The sequence below is a fragment of the Phaethon aethereus genome (genome assembly GCF_964289735.1).
Source record: "Phaethon aethereus genome assembly, chromosome: 1".
In the NCBI taxonomy this organism is placed as follows: Eukaryota; Metazoa; Chordata; class Aves; order Phaethontiformes; family Phaethontidae; genus Phaethon; species Phaethon aethereus.
The window spans coordinates 117,893,810-117,915,118 of record NC_138575.1 but is presented as its reverse complement, the minus strand read 5'-3'; the positions used below and the strand labels follow the sequence as shown (position 1 = coordinate 117,915,118).

General features: G+C 38.5%; 1 protein-coding gene across 1 annotated transcript in view; it reads left to right on the top strand.

The window, feature by feature from the left end:
* The window catches only part of LOC309409900 (trifunctional purine biosynthetic protein adenosine-3), a gene marked incomplete at both ends in the record, with an annotated part of 30,293 nt that overhangs the window by 7,516 nt on the left and 1,468 nt on the right, over nt 1-21,309 (top strand). Inside the window, 15 exons of the mRNA XM_082006157.1 lie at nt 1,859-1,984; nt 2,874-2,961; nt 3,377-3,462; nt 4,069-4,237; nt 4,832-5,063; nt 7,883-7,977; nt 8,848-8,957; nt 9,557-9,755; nt 12,305-12,553; nt 12,916-13,068; nt 14,262-14,465; nt 14,801-14,932; nt 15,570-15,700; nt 17,282-17,423; nt 20,538-20,653. Coding sequence (XP_081862283.1) covers nt 1,859-1,984; nt 2,874-2,961; nt 3,377-3,462; nt 4,069-4,237; nt 4,832-5,063; nt 7,883-7,977; nt 8,848-8,957; nt 9,557-9,755; nt 12,305-12,553; nt 12,916-13,068; nt 14,262-14,465; nt 14,801-14,932; nt 15,570-15,700; nt 17,282-17,423; nt 20,538-20,653 — 2,232 coding nt within the window. The remainder of the gene's footprint in view (nt 1-1,858; nt 1,985-2,873; nt 2,962-3,376; nt 3,463-4,068; nt 4,238-4,831; nt 5,064-7,882; nt 7,978-8,847; nt 8,958-9,556; nt 9,756-12,304; nt 12,554-12,915; nt 13,069-14,261; nt 14,466-14,800; nt 14,933-15,569; nt 15,701-17,281; nt 17,424-20,537; nt 20,654-21,309) is intronic.

Genomic DNA, 21,309 nt, shown 5'->3' with positions numbered 1-21,309 from the left:
GTGCATCTCACTGTAATGCTTTGATTATACCTGTTCTAAACTGTTTAGGAAACACTACATAAGTACCTACAGCAGAGATGTGTAAGGTGTTATTACTTAAATTAAAAATAGTTATCTGTTTATAAATAAAATTGTATTAATTAAAGACAGATGTGTTAAGAACCAAACTTCCTGCAGTCTGTTAAAATAATGCAAATTAAATAAAAATAACTCAAACAGTAATCAGCTGTTGCCATATGGGAAAAAAAAAAAGCCTTAAAATTTTTGAGTGTCACTGAGCGTGCAGTTCTATGTTATGATTTCTCTGACAGCAAAAACAGTGTAAGTTGTCCCGTCCCTTCCCTTCCATGTTGCTACCTCTTCACTGCTGTTTGCTGTTGATTCAGTTGTACTAGTTACCTGTTCATGAAGCTGCAACCTAAAGACCTTTTTTCGAAGAAGTCAGCACCACCACCTTCCATGTTCTCTGTGTTCTGGTTTAGAGCCCAGTGCCATTTGAATCAGTACAAGTAACAGGATGGTGAAGTGCAGAGCAAGGCAAAGGAGTGGTTGAGAGTAAGGGAGGATGGAGACTTTCTTTAATCAGTTTTGCTGATGAAGGGAATATGTTGAACTGTTTCAGGAGGGAGCGGTAAACTCATTTGGAACAAGGGAACAATCAGCTCAAGACAGGTGCAGGCAGGATCCTCTTTAACCAGTTTCGTTGCCAGAGAAATCGCAATGTGGAAGTGCATTTGGGGACAAAGGCTGTTGAATGATTTGACAGTGTTGATTTTCTCTGCAGATGTAAAGAGAACATTTCCTTCATTTTAAGCTGATTCAGCTCCTTTGTTTAAAAACGTATATCTGATTTAATTAGCGGAGTGTGAAGGAGAAAAGGAGAACTAGAGCCTAGGTTTCGAGGTGGCAGGGGAACTTGACACTTACATCACACAAAGTAGAACAGCCAAGTACCAGCTCAGGTTCCCGAGTCCTGGAGCTGGAGCTGACTTCTGCTGGATGTTGTGAACATTCATCTTGGAGGTGGTGGTATTTAAAAACTATGTGATCACCTCCAACTATTGCCAATCTTTTCTTCATATTGGGCAGGAAACCAGGCTATGCAATTAGATGTGCACATATTGGTCATCCTTACTCTTTCGTGGTTGGCTTGATGTTTTTAGGAACTAAGGGGTTATCCAGATCTTCATTCTCTGGTGGAAAATATGTAATGCTCTTAATTAGTCCTTAGAATACTATCAGACTTACTGTAATATAGTACAAGAATATAAACATGCAGTTGAAAGGGTTTTTTTCTATGGTGGCAGACAACAGTGAAGAAAAAATACTGCTTGCCTTGCCTGTCAAAATAATTCACCTTCTGCAAATGACTGTAGTTTTTAACATATTACTATTTTGGAATTTTTGGATTTTGTTGGGGAATCCTTGCTTGTTTTTTAATTAACATTATAAAAAGTTTTTATGAGTACTGCTAGCAGTAGTTCAGATAGTGAACATCATCATCCAGTTACAGAAGATGCCAGCAGGCTTGTTAGTATGAAGATACTGAGGATAAAAGCATCTGCTATAAAAGTATTTAATTGTTTTTCTAACCTTTGAGTATTTCTTTTCAGCACTACTACTGATGTTACAATTTTTAATATGTTATATGAAAGTTAATGTCTGTAGGAAGGTCATATAAACTGAGGCATTGCTTCCTGGGAGACAAGGGAAATGTTTAGAAGTTTGTTTTATCAGGGAGACAGAATTTATGCTCTTAAATATCCATTTGCAGCACTGAACGTCAAACATATTTGCACTTTTTGCACTTTAATTTTAATCATAGACTGGGGTTTTGATTATTCTCCTTGTTTTCTAGTGCTTATGTTTCACTGATGGCATCACAATTGCTCCCATGCCTCCAGCCCAGGACCACAAGCGATTAATGGATGGAGATGAAGGCCCTAACACTGGAGGGATGGGAGCTTATTCCCCAGCACCTCAGGTAAAAATGTATTGACAAGGAGGTGTTTCGCTAAAGCTGTAGTACAGCTCTAGTATTGAAAATACGTGTGAATTTTTAGTTCCGCCATGATGAGCAGGAGAGTGAAGAGAATGCGCTCTTGTGGATGGAAAGATTTGCCTAAAACAGACATAGTCAAGTAAAGTTCATAACTTAAATTTGTTTCTCTGAAGAGGAGGATATTTCTGCTGAATTGCTTTTAATTATAAAGGTGGAAGTGTCATTTCAGCAACCTTGTATTTTGATTTGGTTTATAAGTGTTATAAAATACTGATTGTTAGAACCAAGTGCTTAAACCCACTTTTTTTATCTTGTGCCAAACTAAGCTAATGATGAGGTTAGTTCACTTGCTGTACTTCAAGGTAGTTTGGTTTAGTTTGGCAAGGAACTATTTGCGAAAGGATTGACTTTTCTTTCTATTCACCTGTGTCATGGCCAGAGATTTTTCTTTTTTAAGTTAAAAAAAATTATAGGTTTTGTTTGTAAAGAAAGCTATTAATCTTGTTTATTGAATAAAATTTGATCATTGATCACTGTACTTTCCAACCATGATTTGTCTTTGGGAGGTCGTATCTAAATGCCAGTATGTCTGTGCAAGTGGTTTATTCCAGTGAAGCCAGTGGGATTGCTTGCACATGTAGATCTAAGCATGGAAAAGTGTCTGAAGAAATGCAGACGGTTGTTTTAATGCTGTGGTATGTTGTCTGAGGAGGGAGAAAACAGTATTAGGTTTCTGTTGTATGAAACATTTTGGAGTGAGCAAGAGACCATGCAAGTGTTCTGCTTGGCTCTTAAAAACACTAACCATCACAGTAGGAAAAATCATGCACTCCCTTTTTACAAATGCTGTTTTCTAAACCTGTTTTATTAGATTTCTGAAGATTTACTGCAGAAAATAAGTGATACTGTTCTTCAGAAAACTGTTGATGGCATGAGGAAAGAAGGTGTCCCCTATTTTGGTATGTACAGAATTTTGGGTGTTTTAAGCATAAGGAAAAAGGCATTTTTTTTACTTTGTCGTCTTTATAGGCCTAACTCACACTGTAGGGTAAGGAAGATAACTTTGATCTATTTGGAATCTGGGTTTAGTATCCATGGCTTGATTTAGAGTCCATTGACATTGATGGATATAATTTAATTAGCAGTGGATAATCATCAAGTAAGGAAGAACAGAAAGCATAATGTTTGAAAATAAGATGCAAAATTGTAACCACAACTATTTCTGCCTGACATATTTTTAACATTTCTAAAGTGGTAACATCCTACTTTTAAATTAACACAGGTGGCATCCTTTTTAACACTATTGTGAATAGATTCAAAGCAAATGACCAATGCAGTTGCTTAGATAGCTTTTTATATAATTTTTTATTCCAGGTGTGCTTTATGCTGGGTTAATGCTTACCAAAGATGGACCTAAAGTTCTAGAGTTTAACTGCAGGTTTGGTGACCCAGAATGTCAGGTGAGTTATTTTGTAGGTAGATACAGTTTGCCATTATGGGAGGAGAAAGTCTGTTAGCATCTCCCATTATTCTTAACTAACTTTTGGATGAATAATTAGCTAATTGCACTGAGATTTAAATTACTTGGTTTGCTTATTCAAGACAGAAGGTCTGGTATGAAATTGTTCCATTCCAGAGAAGATTTCAGCACGTTATACTCAAATATGGGCTTTACAAGGGTAAGCTTGAGTGAAACTCAGCTCTTTCCTATCTTTTCTGGAATGGATTGGATTTTTTTTTTTTTTTTTTTTTACTTTATTAAAGAAGTGAACACTTCTTTTCCCCACTCCCTGTTGACAAGTGGAACAAACCCCTTCATTTCTGTTCTTCAGAACCGATAGGTTTCTTTGGCCTTTACGTTTTGCCCTCCATATGTAGCAGTTCTTTTACCCATAGAAGGTATCTTCAAGGAAGAGTATTTTTAAAGGTACATAGGTTATGTATATATGTGTGAAAATACTTATTTAATGTTATTTTTACAGTTGCATTAGTATTTAAAAGCTCAGTGAAGAAAATGTAACAATGTATGTTGTTTACTGTAATTTGCTAATCTGTATTTTTTGTAGGTAATTCTTCCACTGTTGAAAAGTGATTTGTATGAAGTTATGCAAGCGGTTATCAATAAAAAGTTGTCTAGTGCCATGCCAGTTTGGTTTGAAGACAGTGCAGCTGTGACGGTGGTCATGGCTAGCGAAGGGTATCCAGGAACATATCCCAAGGGTTTGGAAATAACAGGTAAATATAGCAGGAGAAACCACAGAAGTCTGATTCCTCTCCTGCCCTCTCTCCATTTTCTCTTTTGCCTGTTGAAGGTGAATCAAAGTAACTCAGACTTACAGAAACTTTAGGTCTTGTGGTAATGGGTCAGCAAGAGACACATGAATTTTCACACATCAAAGTTTATTGGTAATGCACCCGTAGCATTTTCAAATCTCTACGCTATATTGTTAAGTTCTGTAGCATTTTTTTAATATGCGTTACAGTAAAGTAGTTCTGGGTTGATCACTGATTGTTACATAACATTGATGCTGATATGTTTTGTGGTCTCTTTGTCAGTGAAGTATATCCAGCTTGAGTTAAATGTTGTATGCAGATGTTTCAGCAAAATACCTCTTTCTGTGTCTCTGAGCCTAAAAACAACAGACTTATGTCTCCTCAAAATGTAGTTTGCACAAATTTACTCCTATTTCCCAGCATGATCACACTGAATTCGATTGTGATTTCTAGACACAAGTCAATAAGTGCTGAATATCTATTCATGTGTAATTTATTAGAGAACGTTCTAATCAACTGATTTTTCTGCATTTATTTTATTGAACGCAATCATAGGACTTTCCAAGGCTAAGCAACTAGGATTGGAGGTGTTCCATGCAGGCACGTCCCTAAAGGATGGCAAAGTGGTGACTAGTGGTGGAAGAGTCCTTACAGTAACTGCTATTAAAGAGGATCTAATGACAGCACTGCAAGAAGCCAACAAGGGAGTAGCAGCCATACACTTCAAGGGTGCCATTTATAGAAAGGACATTGGTTATCGGGCTATAGCTTTCCTGAGACAATCCAGGTAGATATTTGAAATACTTGAAATGGAAATACTGGTGTAAAAGGGACTTAAAGATATCACTAGTTTACATTAATAAACTGATGTTGATATTATGCATAACTCTAGACAAGTTTTAACTAGCATCCTTGTGAGCAATCTAAGCAAGACCAGGCAATGAAGGAACAGGCTTTTTGATGGCTCTCTCATCCATGTTCTTATTCTCCCAAGTCTGAGTTAAACTACAGTGACCAGCACACAGGAGTAACTTGTGGTGTTGCTGACTTTGTTATGTCTGTTTTAGGGAAGGTGACCTTCTGGTTCCTGGGCTCTAAATCATAGCTTTTGCTCTAAGATTTCTGTTGTCCGTATGTCTAATATTAATACCATTAAATGTATGTATGTTCAAGGTTTGAGCTATTTTATTGGTTCATTTTAGAGTGTTTAGAAACGGTTAAAATGGTCTTGAAACACCTACCTTGTTGGGGTATGCATTTTAATGGAATAGTTGGCTAACAACATGGGTAGAATTTACCCCTCCTTTTTATTATTATTCCTTTTATTTTCACAGTATTTGGTTTAACACTCTTGAGATGGTGTGGGTACGCAGGTTTTTTAAAGCAGTGTGTCCTATTGTCTCTCTGACGTTATTGAGAGCAGGTTTTTAGACTCACTTTTACATGATTTTACATAATACGAAGCGTATCTGCCTACCTAGTCTCCGATTAGTGCAAAACGTAACTTCAGATAATAGGTTATTTTGTAGTCTAGGAAGTATATTAGTAGAGTTTCATTTTTCCTGACAGTGTATACCAACTAGTATATTGTAAAATTATGACCAATAAACTTACTAAATGAACAAGGGCATTTGGATCCAGTTTTCTTTCTCTCTCAACTGCTGTGCATCTTTTGAGAAATTTATGTGAAAACGTGTAATTTCTGTTTGTATTGTAGTAGAAAAAAGTCATTGTATAAGTCAAGAGAAGAAGGTACTTTAATGAACAGTGCTCTAAATAACTGAGTTCATGGGCCATGGCCAGCAAGTTTCTTGACTGAAATGCCTGTATGCTGGGAGCATCCCTAGCTTGTTAAGGAGACTCCTGGGAACTGTTTAGAATAGCGCCTGTTTTTCTGTCTTTGATTCTGCACCAACTTTTGCTCAAGACATCCTAAAATTGGAAGAACAGAGAGTCAGGCACACTTCACTTTGGACTGTGTGTTGCACACAGTTAAGGAAGGGTGATGGTTGGCTCAGTAAAGTTGGGGACACGCGTCTTCTTGGCAGCTTTTCAAGATTAAGTCCTATGCATTTCACTTTGTGAAAATATCCAGAATATTTAATAAAAAATATTTTAGAACAATACTCTCCTTTTAAGGAGTCAAAGTAGATACTATACTTTTAAAAATAAGGTGAAAATATGTTGAATATTCATCACATTCAGACTGAAAGGGCCTGACTGGTCTTTTGTTATTGCAGGCTAATATTTCCTTGACTCTTATTCACAGGCTGAACAGCTGCTTTTTATAATTATTTTCCTCTTGCAAATTTCTGAGCAGTGATATAATGTGAGTGCAGATGTCTCTGTATTTTCCTGGTACCACAGCTCTTTGGCCACATGTTTTGTTGTACATGTCCTTGTTAATCAATAGTGTGTTTCACCCTTAGAATTTAAACTTCATACTGAATCACATCAGTAAGAGAGCTAAAACAGGTATGAACCTAAAATAGGGGTGCAGCAGGTAGCCTGGTTCATGCCATGGGCAATGTAGAAACAACAATTCCTTAACTGGAGTGAGAGATGTTTGGTACAACTGGTAACTAAGAGTCATTAAACTCACTATGTCCAAAATTAAAAGGTTCCTCTATAAATATGATATAATACTTAATGTCTCCAGTCAGTGAAATGGACGGAGAAGTTACATACACCAGTTTGTAGTAAGGGTATTTTCTGAATTGTATGGCTGTATATAAAAGAAAATCCCAGAGCTTATGGGCATTTCTTTCTAGATTGCTAAAATGGACCTTAGGAACTTAATTATTTTGAAATAAACTTAAAAATATATACTTTAATAGAAAGTCCCATTAAATAAAAAAAGAAGTGCGGTTGGTTTTGTGGTGGTATCATTCCAGGTGATAAGGAGAGGCAACCTTTAAACTACAGTTGTAAAACTCTCAAAGTATCACAGAGGACTGTTGATTTATGTGATACTTCTGTTTTGAAAAGCTAACTTGAGCTTGATCCTGCAAGGTGGTGAGGTGGTCTGACTTAGCAGTGCATTTTTGTATACATTTTGTTTTGAGCATAGACACTATACTATTGATGCCTCAATATCCAGACTAGGTATTCAGACCTTGCAAAATCAGATTCCATTGTTCCACCGGTTTTGCCTTGGTGTTGGATTTTCTTTTTTGTTTGTTTTTTATCTTGATATTTGACTGGATAGTGCATGATGCTGATGCTCCGATGTTGTCTTCAAGGTATCTGGAACTATTTGAGTACTTCTTATGGCAAACTCTCTGTGGTGCAAATCCATAAAGTGTTGTTTCTTTGGTGTAATACTCCCTATCTTCAGGTGTATGTGTGAGGTCAGGTTCCAAACAGTAAGATTAACCTTTGAGCCATTGAGCCTGCCTGAAACGAATACTACAATACTTAGAACTCCTTTTATATGAGCAAAGTTACTGTACAAGGAGGAAAACAGCTGTATTTGTCAGCAGAATAGGATTCGGAATGGTTAATCCTCTTAGTGATGCAATGATGTAAAGAAGTAAATATTATTTTAAAATATATTTTGTGCACTCGGTAATCAATTGCCATAACATTTTTTTAACTATCTTTCAGAGGCTTGACTTACAAAAACAGTGGGGTGGACATCGCAGCAGGGAATACTTTAGTTCAGAAAATTAAACCCCTAGCTGCAGCTACATCAAGGTCAGGTAAGACTTGTACCTTCTGTTCCTGTTTCAGTCAGTTCATGGCAATGAGGCTTATCATTTGATCTTGATACAAACGCTCATATTTATGTGTTCTGCGTGCTTCTAGATTACACAAGAAGTATCTGTGGTAAGCAAATGCCTGTGATTTCTTAAAAATGTACTGCGTTAAGTTCACAAATTTTCTTCTGAAAATGACTCTATATGTCGTGAATGTCGGGTGTTAAGGATGCTAGAGAATACAGTTCAGCGCTCTAAAAGGTTAAATGCAAGTAAAAATCCTACCATTTAGTGCTATTTTTGATTACATGGATTATTATTTCTTGCACAGTGAACTATACAATTTTTGTAGATAAATGTTTAGAAAGGTGTACAAGATGTAGAATTCCTCAGAGATACTGTCTGTTACTTGAGATAGATATGGAAGACACGCTTTTTGCTTGGTTAAAACAGAATAAAATTGGTCCTTTTTTTTGTTGTGATCTTAGGCACATCTTGCTCTAGCAAGTCCTTGTAATTAATTTGATAGATTTAAAATACCAGTCATATATATAATAACCCTTTATCTTCAAATTAACTGAGAACCTACAGACGTCATATAGACATAGAGAGAAAACTATATATAGACACACACAAATATCACAAAGTTTTGGACTTTTAGCCTGAGGTAATAATGAAGAAATAAGGCAAAGCAAACTTAAGAGGATTAGGAGCTCCCGTGCCCCCGTGAAGAGGCTCTAAATGTCAGAGGAAAGTTTCCTGGTGACAAAGAAAAGTCATGTTGACAGATACCAGAGAGAATTTGTGTCGGAGATCCTGGAGAAACCCACGAAAATAAAAGTTTACTATTTTTTCCTGTTTTCTGGCTGGCAGGCTGCAATGCGGAACTTGGAGGTTTTGCTGGCCTTTTTGATTTGAAAGCAGCTGGTTACAAAGATCCTATCTTGGTATCTGGAACTGATGGTGTTGGCACAAAACTCAAGGTAATGTGAAAATCCATGTAAAGGAAGGAAAATAGCACAGAAAGGAAAATGCTTAATCACATCATTAATGCTTTAACAGAAAATATCAGTTGTCTTTTAGAAATACAGGTAGGTATTTTTAAAAAGGGAATAAAAAATGAAATTGCCCTCCTTCAGGCAAAAGAATTAAATATATGTTTAACTTCTGGTATATAAATAGCCATACTTGAAATGATGCTTAAAATAACTTATTTTTAATATTAAGTATGTAATCAGAGACTCCGTTTCATTAAGGTGGCTTCTCCACCCTCAAAAACATTACTCATGGGGAAAAACATTTAGTTATACGGTTGCTGTTGTGTTTACGCCACCTGCAATGAAACCCCTTCCAGTTCAGTCTCCTTCCGTAAAGTGCTTTTGTACTTGCCAATTAAGAAAGTAACAACTCCTAAAATAAAATGCTAGGAGAGGCTCACAGAGATGATAATAACTGAAGTTGCTCCTCAAAAAGCACCTAAGAGGAACAGTGTGATTTTGATCCCCTTCTTCCCTTGCAGACTCTCTGCTTGTGTTTCAGTTTGTCAAAGCTAACCAACGGGTTCTTTCACTGTGTTTTGCAGATTGCACAAGTATGTAAGAGACACGACACCATAGGTCAGGACCTGGTTGCCATGTGTGTCAATGACATCTTGGCTCAAGGAGCGGAGCCCCTCTTCTTCCTTGACTATTTTGCCTGTGGCAAACTTGATGTTGAAGTGGCTCAGGGTGTCATTGCAGGAATAGCTGAAGCTTGCAAAAAGGCAGGATGTGCTCTTTTGGGTATGAACACTCTTCTTTGAAGGATATGAAAAATCTTATGCAATCTCTTTATAACTCGTTTTAATGTGTTTGTTTTCCTACTCTATGGAAGAATCTTAGAGGAGTGAAAAAAAAACAACAAAGCATCACATGTCTTTGCTTTCAGAGAACATAATCTCTACCCACTGGAAGGAGACAGTACTCTACAAATGTTGCCATTAGCTCAGGAAGTTGCATATAATTTGTCTTATCTATATCTTTTCATTTAACTTTGTAACTGTAAGAGCTACCTAGAAAACTATCAATTCACGTTTTTTAATTCTTTGTATTTTTTAAGTAAATTTTAAAATGTACAAAATACATTTGTTTATTATCCTTTATCCTAAAGTAAATCCTCAAGTTTTCCTCTGGAAACAAGATTTATATGTGTTACTGTGCATGCACATGTCCCTGTGTGCGTACGTATTCTCTTTTGCACCTCTTGGCTGATTTTAAGTAAATTTGACAAGAAAGGTAGAGATCTCACAGCTATTGTGTTCCCACAAGCTTCAAAAAAAACAGAAAGGCAGGGAACGTCCTTGTGAATGCAACAAAAGCTTCAGCTGGAGCTCACTACTTAAGACACAGAAATGTCTGCCACACAAGGCAGAAACATAAAAGAAATCAGGTTTCATTAGTTACAAAACTAATAACAAAACTATTTGTCTACTGAAGACTTGCTGAAGATTTATTTCACCAAGATCTGTATGTTCCAAGATGTTAAGACTCAAATTTAACCGTTTTCCTTTTCAGCCCTATAATTCAAGTACATAATATGTTTTACTAACATATTATGTATGTATTGTGGTATACAGTAACCTAGTTATTCATAAAAATTATACAATATTTCTCTTCTTGAATCTTAAAAAATACATATTTAAAGCTGAATAACTCAATAAAAATATTTCTAGGTCAGTCAAAAATACATTCTTTTGTATAAGTCTTTAGTTTATAAAAGGAGTGCTACACAGGGTTAAATTTTAAAGCAATGAAGCCCAGAAAGTTCAGCTTTCTCACATAGTTTTTATTTTTCCTTCTTTTTTTATAAAAACAGACATGGAGAATTACTATGATTGTTCAAAAAAGCCTAAAAATTTGAGCCTAAAAATGATAGTTCACATGTCTTACTTTAGGTGCCACTTTATAATTGGTAATACTGTAGCTCTTTTTTCCAATTCTTTAAGAAAGTTAGTAACGAAAGTCTTTTCTAAGTGGGAGTGAGTAATTTTGGGGTAGTTTACAAGCTTTGAACAAGAGGCTATTTATGTTCTGGATTTTTTTTTCTGCATGAACTGTTAGTCTGTTTTATATTTGTCTTAAGGTGTTCCCTCAGTTTATGAAACATAATCAAACCATTCATGCTTCAGCATAAGTATATGTTGTGTGAAATCTTGCTATAAAATTACTTACTGGAATTTCAAGATTTTACTTCCAATTGGAAAACTTTAAAACTACAAAGGGCTTTCGATGTTGTAAATTAATTATCAGAGAATAATTTCTTAAAATTGTAAATGGATTAGTAAGTATCTTTTTGTGCTAATGTAAAAATGAGTCCAAACTCATAAATAAAACAACCATGATTTCCTCCCCACATTTCTGTCACTCTCAGAAAAGAAGGGACAGAGATGATGCTGTTGCAGTAACTCTGAACCTAAGGAGTAAATGCTCGTTTCACGTACCAAACACAGCAAGTTCCCCTCTCTAGACTGAATGAGACCGTGGCAGGCAGAACACAGGTCTTCAGCAGTGAAGACCATCGGTTTATACTTGAAGGGCAGTAGGAGAGCCAGTGGGGTATGTATATGTATATAGAGAGAGAGAATGCTGTCTGAGCAGTGCTGTGCATTTCTGTGCAAGCTGGGAAAATTACCTTTTCAGACTGCACTCTGAATGAAGTCAGCCGGCTAAAACATAGTTTTCAGGGCAAAACAAGAGGATGTTCTGCTCATTGGGATATAAGATAATAGCCTAGACAACAGTTCATCTGCGTGGATGGGTCAGAAAGGCCCTCTTTTAGAGGAGTGCTCCCAAAAGAGTCTGTAAACCTTAGGTGTTCAGAGTTGGTGTGGTAATGATGGCCTGGTTGTGGGCAGGAATGGCTGGCAGGATAGTGCTAGATACAAAATCTTCATTAAGGCAAGTGAGACTAATAGCTATGTCATTTCTTTGATGTCCGTGTATGAATTTCTTGTGTCTCTTGTATCTTGGATGTTTTTCATGGAGAATATTAAACTTGGCAGAAATTTGGAAATATGAAGTACTAAATATATGCTTTGATTTTAAAATATGAATGCACAGCAATTTGATACTGGTTGTCAGAGTGAGGGAGGAAATGTTCTTTCCCAGTTTTTTATTGCTTGTTCAATTGAAAGGCCTGTACAAACATGTTTTTAATTCTTTTTAATGTTTGTTTATCTAATTAAAAAAATCAGTCTGTTAATGCCTTATGAGTTTAAAACTTTGAAAAATTGTATGCCTACTGGTTCCAATGGTTTTCCAACATCCCCTTTCTCTTTTTTTGGTTCCCACAGGAGGTGAAACTGCTGAAATGCCAGGCATGTATCCACCTGGAGAGTATGACCTGGCTGGCTTTGCTGTTGGTGCAGTGGAGCGAGGGCAGATGCTGCCCCAGCTGGAGAGAATTGCTGATGGAGACATGGTTATTGGTGTAGCTTCTTCTGGGGTTCACAGCAATGGGTACAGCCTTGTAAGGAAGATTGTGGAAAAGTCATCGTTCGATTTCTCTTCTCCAGTTGGTGTCTCTGGGGATCAGACATTAGGTACCATTATAAGATGCAGTTTCTTGCATTACAATTTGAACTTTTGAACAGGCAAATGTCACACAATTGTTTTGTCTGTGCCTTTGCTTTTGTAACTTGTCTAAGGCACTGGAAAAATTATTCGGTTCTTGAATGTGTTCTTGTCTTCTTTTTTCCTCTGAATCACATGCAGGAAAGAAGTTAAGGGATGGGGATAAATAACTAATTGTATACTAAAAAGGGTAGAACATTGTGTTTTTCTCTGTAGTACAATGCTTATTAGTATCCAGCACATTAATATGTTGAGTTTTCCTCAGTTTTATATCGATTAAAATGTCTTTCTGAGTTGTAACTGGTTTTCTTTCATCCTCTTTCATCTGCAGGAGATCTATTGTTAACCCCAACTAAGATCTACAGTAAGACTCTGTTGCCTGTCCTTCGCTCAGGCCATGTGAAAGCCTATGCCCACATCACTGGAGGGGGCTTGCTGGAAAACATCCCCAGAGTTCTCCCAGAGTCGTTTGGTGTCGTTCTAGGTGAGATAAAGAGAAAAGCTGTAGAAATATCTGCATGTTAATTTGGGTTGGGGGAAGCTGTGTACATGGGGCCATGTCAACTGACTTGCACTGCAAGAGCTAGATTTGCCTGTCTAGAAATGTTTGCCTTTTTCTTCATTGTTGCTGAATTTCTCCTTGTTCTTGAAACATAACCAGTCAAAACACTTTGTAGTCTTAAGATTACTGCTCATTGAGTTCACCTCCCCTGATGGTGTTTTGGATTGTATTTTTTAGGAAGCTATCCATACTTGCAAAAACAAAAAAACCCCTTTTTTTTTGTTCCCTCAGTGAATGAGGGAACAAAATGAGCTGTCACCATTTGCACTAAGCTACAAAATTATTACTAATAACATGACACTCATGAAGCCTTTGATTAGAATTCAGATATGCTTACTAACTCAAGTACATCTCATGCTATTTGACATAACTTTAATTAATCCTCACCACAATATTGTCTGGTATGCTGGAAGTAATATTTCGCTTACGGATAAAGTGTAGTATGGAAAAGTAAATGACTGACTATAGGTTATGCAGTGTTCATTGGGTTGTAGAATAAAATAAGGGAATTAATATTGAGGTTTGCACTCCAGAACTGCATGTAAATAATTCTTCCACTTGTCACTTAAACAGTAGTCCACAGTGGACATTAGTATATATAAATGGGGTTAATACCATTTTAAATATAACATGGCGAGAAGGAGACTTCTGTCTTTGGAGTTCCTTTACAGTGGCTCGTCCAGAAGCATTTCTTATGCTGCTGTAAATCATCCTTACCTTGTTGGAATTGGGGGCAGTGTGAGACTTCTGTGACAGTTTTTAATATAATTTTGGTACAGTAGTTTCTCTAGAAGCAGAGTTGTCATCTTCAAGACAAGGATTTTCCAAAGACTTCCTCAGAGCCCATTTTGAATTAGTGATTAACGAATTGCAGTGGAGCAATATGATTAATTTCCTCCCAGAGTGACACTTCTTTCTAGGCCCAAGTCTTGTTCAGTAAGGAAGGAAAAAATCCTATTTCCATGCATGGAAGCTGATTTCACTCAAGCTAATGCTGCTGTGGGTCTTTGTTTGTGCTCTTCATCCAGATCTTGCCTCTTAATGCTCTAATAATTTTAGTATTTTTCCATTGGTAGCGATTTCCACTCTTCATTTGTATTTTCAATTCTTTTTAGATGCTCTTACCTGGAAGATTCCTGAAATCTTTTGCTGGCTCCATAAAGAAGGGAACATCTCTGAGGAGGAGATGACTCGGACATTTAATTGTGGGATCGGTGCTGTCTTGGTAGTTCAGAGGGAGCTGGCTCAGCAGGTCCTCAAGGACATACAGAGACATGAGGCAGCCTGGCTGATCGGGAAAGTTGTCCCCCTACAAAAAGGTTATTAGATTTTTATTTCCCTTTAAAAAGAAAAAAAAAAAAAGCAGATCTAAATTCCTTAGCTGGTGAGTCTCCATGGAAGTTAGCTGAAAATCTCTTAATTGGCACCTCCATGGCTTTTTTGCACAGGGTATTAGAATGACAGTCCTCACGACTTCAGTCTTAGTACATAGAACATGTGCTTAGCAATGTCAGATGTCACCAGAGCTATAAATAAATAACAAGAAGTAAAGCAGTGCCACTAATCTCTTTTCATGTGTACTTTTCTCCTCTCTCTGTTTCTCCCTTTATTTATGTGGTGTTGTGTTTGTTTTTTTTTTCTTGCACGTGTTCAGGCTCTGCCCATGTTAAAGTCCATAATATGCTTCGAGCCTTGCAAGCAAATAGGTCACTGTCTGTGCACAGCCATATCCAAGGCAAAATCCAGACAAACAAAGTGAAGGTTGCTGTCCTTATCTCTGGAACAGGTGAGAGTTTATATTCTTTACTACAGTGTAAAACAGACTATTGAAAAAGGAATTTCAGCTCAGATTCAGGTCTCTTGAAGTCCTTGCCATTCTCCATGGAAGCTCTGACAGGCTTCTAACAGGCTTTCAGTAACAGGCAGAATATATTTTGCCCTTGGATTAATTTCAGTCACAGACAGAATGATCTTTAACCTCTGCTGCAAACTGACTGTGAATTGCATCTGTGTTCATTTTATCTACAAATTTCTGCTGTCTCTAGGTTCAGGCAACCATTGCATTGCACTATAGGGACAGCAGCATTATTTCACAAATAGATCAGAATTTCTTAGATCAGAATTTCTTCTTGCCATATAGGCACTCCCAGGGTTTACAGGGTTCTCATTTGCTAAGAAGTAGACCATCATTCCAGTTCCAAAAATTACAGTTTACAAATTTAATTGCTAGTATAAGCCCTGTAGCTCCAGCTGTCAAATTCAGTTCCCAGTAAAATCAGTGAAAAAAGGATTACTGTTCACATCTGTGTTTTTTGGGTTGGGTCTCGCCCATACTGCTGCTTATTTAAAACCTCTTCTAGCTGTTAACTATATTTATTTTCCAGGAATGACTTGATATTCATTAATTATTTTTTCACTCATAGGCACAAATCTGGAAGCCCTCATAAATAGCACAAAGAAGCCCACCAGTTTCGCACAAATAGTTCTTGTTGTTTCTAACAAAGCTGGTGTGGAGGGGTTAAGAAAAGCTGAAAGAGCTGGTATTTCTACAAGGGTGAGTATTTCTCATCTTTTTAAAATTAGGCATCATTAGCTCTGACTACAGCAGGAAGGTACTGTGAGATAACAAGTTTTACTAGGGTAAGAGATGGTTTGACAGGAAGCCTTTAGCTTTCATTTTTTGGTCTGTCAGGAACTTGTGCCCTTGGGCAAGCTACCTAACATGGGAAGCTAAATACTTACTTTTCTCCTTCTCAGAGATGTTGCTAGCAATCCTGATGGTCTTGAAAACAGTCATTGTATTAAACCAGCACAAAACTTTCCCAGTTACAGCTGAAACTTTGCCATTTATTTAACTGCAATGCATTTGCGCTAAAGCAACAAGCTTTTTTATCTGAATTTAATCTTAAAATTACATGCTAAACAGACACAGGAGTTCATTTGAATGAAGTAGAGAGGATAAACTCAATGGGACCTTCCACTGACTCCCTGGGCATTGCTTCAGGCTATCCAGGATTCATTCAAAGCAAACTGCATTTCCCTTAGTGTCACTGGATCCAGTGTTGCATTGCTGTGCCCTTTGTGCAGCCATTTGCCTTACAGATGTGAAATGCTACTGTTCTGACTTAGGAGCATTTTACAGTCGCTTTTCACTGATAACTACAGACACGTGGAAGATTTGGGCCCCGTGCAAGCTTTTTTATTAACTTGAACAGCAGCAGGATCTGATCGTTAGTGCTGCTGTCTCTTACTTGGGAGTATACAAAGATCACAAGTAAAACATGTCTATGGTATGTGGATGAAGAACAAACATTAACAAGGAAAAAAAATATAGCCTTGTAGAGATGATGGTCTTTGGTTAAGATCGAGAGTGAGTGGTGAAACGGAGACACTGAGGAGTGCATGCCTTGCCAGCTACTACCTGGTAGTTCATAGCAGAGTTCAGCCCAGCATTGAGCTGGCCTCTACTTCTAGTGCCTTTTGCCACCTTTTCAGCTAACCAGTTCTGGTTTTTCAAAACTACTTTGTGATATTTAAATGTGCCACCGTGGTAAATCTGGTAGGGTTTAACAGGTATTTTTATTTAAAAGGCTGTGGATGTTTTAAGTTACGTAGCACTGCCTTCTTCCTTTCTAAATAGGGGATCTATCCTGGATGGAAAATACTGAACTCAGTTATATTGACCTTTTGCAGTAGGGGCTGTTCTACCAGCTTGTGATTAGCTTTTCCTTCAAGGTTTTGCGACACAATTTTTGTCAAGGCTCAACTGCTTAAAACTATCAGAGGCCTTAAATTGAGTGAAATTGTTCTAAGACTTTAATTATCTTAATGACCAACATTTGTAGGTTGTTAAATTGTGTCCAAATGCTGGGACCTACAGCTGTGGGCCTAATAAAACAACCCCCTTATTTATTCTGATGATTGCTCTCTGTGAATAGGAATAAAGACTGCATGTTTGTCTGTTAGCTGCATGCATTTATGAACTGCTCCTCTTGCTCTATATGGCACCCAACTTGAACTACACATGGAGATTTACTTGGTTTTTGTTTATTACTCCAGGGTACCATTTCATTGTGCTCTTAAGGTATTTAATTAACACCATGTCCATATTTCTTCATCTTTTGGATTGTCACAGGTTATTGACCATAAATTGTATGAAAGTCGCACTGAATTTGACAGTGCAGTTGACAAAGTCCTTGAAGAATTCTCAGTTGAACTGATCTGTCTGGCTGGATTTATGCGAATACTGTCAGGTCCTTTTGTCAAAAAATGGGAAGGTAAGCACAGCATAGTAGTGCATGCATTTTAAAAAAAAATAGTAATTTTATAGCTTAGCCTCAGGAAAAGAAAATGGGAAAAATATAGGAAAGGGACTGTATTCTGGGTTTGCAGGAAACTATACACTCTTCCCATCTTGTAAGGAAGAGAAAAAGAAAGGCAGTATTTTTCCCCTTCCCTCTATCATTTCCACAGAGATTTAAGGAAGCCAAGGGCAAATGCAGATCTTGTAGTTTTTGATTTATTAGAAGATATTTTAAAATAAGGCTGTGAAAACTTTAGACCCCTGCAAACATGAGGTGCAGAGCAAATTGTTACCTAGGCAGTAAGTGTTGATTGGGGGGAGGTGAGCATCCAGCCACTGAGAATTCCTTCCCCTCACAGATGAGCTGCTTCGGCTGCATATAAAACTGGAAATCTAGGCAGTGATATGCAGTTCCTGTTAACAAGATCTTGCCAGTCTTCTGGCAGTCCCAGCTGCCTGAATCTGAGGGTGGCATGTTTAACAGGCAGATTCAGCTTTTGTTTGTCCAAAGTGTTCACAGGGTCTCCATTCTGGTCATCTCTTACAATTTTTCCAGGTCTTTGTTAGAGGCCTGCTACTGCCTACTTCAGTGGTTGTTCTCCCTCCCCCAGCTGTTACATTCCTCTTTTTGTCTCTGTTTCTTTTAGGGAGTCCTGAATCACACAGAGGTAGCTCCTCCTCTCACTGTTTGCTCTGCTTTGGGTTCAGTCATGGTTACTTAATCTAGTTCTTGCTCATACCAGTTACAGGCTGGTCAGCCTGTACGTTGCACCTCTCCGGGCAGCCTTTGTTGTTCACATGGTGACTTTTGTGTTACTCTGGGTGTGTCTATGACACAGACCTTTCACGGTTTTCCCTTTACCTGAATGACTTTTCAAACCTCTCTGAAAAGCCAGTGGAGCACAACAGGCATTCCTAGGAGGCAATTAATCTTATGCTAAAGCTGTCAGCTGAAGTAAGTCAGATGAATTGTTTTTGTTTCTCTCCTACAGACTCCAGAAGATGAAGATGTAAATGTCTGTGCTGTAGACAGCTGTAGTCGGGAGAGAGGAATCCCTCACTATGAGAGATGTGTTTTGAGTAGAGTATCTGTGTAGAGGATGGAAAAGAACTTTCGCTAGTGCAGAGATCTTGTGCAAATAAAGGATGAGCTTAGCTTCCTCTGATTTAGGGACAGAGCCCTTCCAGTGCTGATGAAGGCCGTGCACAGTGCAGGACTTGTGTTACAACATAGGACTGGCCTGAGAGCAAAAGAAGAGACTCTCTTCGGTACAGGATGGCTACGCTGGTGAATTGATGTTTTCTAAATGTACAGCGCTGAATTGAGCTTGAAAACAGATACCTACCTGAGGTCTGACCAAGAGTGTCCATCAGTTAGGTCTTAGATATGAGCTCAAACATTCAGTTCAGCTCAGGCATCTGTGCCAGCTAACAGGAGCCTACTGTAAAACTGTGGCCCAGTCATATACTGGCTAGCCTACATTGTCCAGGAGCACTCAATTCTTGTTGCTGCTCTCTTAAATAAACGCTGTTACCTTTCCTTTCTCCTGTAGTCACAAGGACATACAGTGTGAAGTTACTTGTGAAACTATCTTGTTTAATGGCCCCAAAATGTTCATTTTGAATGTTAACACAAAATACAGATTAAAAACAAACAAACAAACAAAAACCCAAACAAAACCAAGCAAACAGAAAACCACTTTCCTTTAGAGCAGTTTCTGATGGTACTGTAATGAGAAACTGGGGGAACTCAGGCAGAAGTGCAGAGTGTTGTTTTCAGCTCACTGTCCTGGATACTTTTTTGCTCAAGCAGCAAGCAGGGAGATGCTGATGCTTAGAAAGGGGTACTTTTGAGATACAAAAGACATTTGAGATACTGTTAAAGATCAGTCGATACGTTTGCCTCTTTTAAGTTGTGCAGGTCAGTGTCTGCACGAGTTCTTGCGGTGAGAGTGCAGGTTTCATATCGTGCTACCAGAAATGGCCTTCACTTCACGTTACAACATCATAAGCCTCTATTTCGGTACACTGCTGCCTCCGCCAGCATATGCCAGCTGAGTCTCGCTGCTTGGCATTTAGGTGGTGTTCAATGAATCCTGGTGACATACAGTCTTCCTAAACAGGAGGCATGCAGAGACGGCGTGGGCGTAGCATACTGTGATATAAATAGTATCGATGACCACTTTTTTTTTTTTTAATCCTGTAAGGATTTGTACTGAATCTAAGATCTAGGGCTGTCAAGCACCTTTTGTCTTCACTCTGGTCCCAAATGGGCAGGAAGGGTTGTCACAGGCTATATTAGGAGCAGAAGGGGAAGTCTGTCAGAAGAAAGAAGGTTTTCTCATGGTTTAACCGTTGCATTGCTGTAGCAGTGAGACCTGAGGTCACAGGCCCCCACTCTCTCCTACTTCACAGCTAGGTAGAAACTCGGGCATATGCTTTCTCTTTTAACGGAAATGTAAGGTACAGGCTTCCCAGGGTTATAACCGTGGTCACACCTAGTTGAGCATTAAAGGTTACATTATCAATTTCAGATTCCCCCAGCCAACTTTCCACATGGAAAGTTGTAGTGGTAGACAGGTGCTTTTTGGAGTGCAGAGAGAAGGGCTCCTATATGAGTAGCTGTTGTCTTTTTCTTAAGCCAAAACAGGTGTGGAGGAAAAGTCCAGGGTAAAGAATTTTTGCCTTGTCATGGCAGGTCAGTTACGTCCTTTGAAACTGCACTGAGTTTGTTTTGGGTGCTGAGTTTGTAAGAAAGAGGATTGTTCTTGTGATCAAAGAAGAGAAGAACAAGATGCTGAGGACAGCTACATCAAAAAATTCATCAGTATTAGTCACTGGAGAAATATGCTTTAGCCATGCAATTAATTGTAACTGATATTGCTGTCTTTGATTTTTCTGAAATAGTGAGATCTTCTGAAATGCTTTGGGCTGGTTATCTGTCAGTCTCATCAAAAAACAAGCATGCGCAAAAGTCGTGAAAAATCTTTTTCACAAATGTATTTTGTTCCGCTGTTGATTATAGTACTTTGAACACTCTGGTAAGGCTGAATGCTAAAAGACAATGACCTCACTTATCATTTTCCAGGAAAAATACTGAACATCCACCCATCTCTACTGCCTTCTTTTAAGGGAGCAAATGCCCACAAATTGGTGTTACAAGCTGGGGTCCGAGTCACAGGCTGTACCGTACACTTTGTAGCCGTAAGTACTTCCTTCTCCCTTCCTTTACCACTCTAATTCATTAATCTTAAGACTTTCACCTAAGAGCTTCCTTGGAAGACCCTTATACTGTCATGTTTGATTACCTTCTCTCCTTTGTTCATTCATAACGTTATTAGATGATATAGTGCTTTAGTTTGCTGTCCCTGGAGAAGGAACTGGAAATGAATAGTCTATACAGGAGTTTAAGCTTTACCTAAGTTAACCCCTACAGGCTTGGGGAGGAGTGGCTGGAGAGCTGCCCGGTGGAAAAGGACCTGGGGGTGCTGGTCGACAGCTGGCTGAACATGAGCCAGCAGTGTGCCCAGGTGGCCAAGAAGGCCAACAGCATCCTGGCCTGTATCAGGAATAGTGTGGCCAGCAGGAGCAGGGAAGTGATCGTGCCCCTGTACTCGGCACTGGTGAGGCCGCACCTCGAATCCTGTGTTCAGTTTTGGGCCCCTCACTACAAGAAGGACATTGAGGTGCTAGAGTGTGTCCAGAGAAGGGCAACAAAGCTGGTGAGGGGTCTGGAGCACAAGTCTTATGAGGAGCGGCTGAGGGAGCTGGGGTGGTTCAGTCTGGAGAAGAGGAGGCTGAGGGGAGACCTTATCGATCTTTACAACTACCTGAAAGGGGGTAGTGGCGAGGTGGGTGTT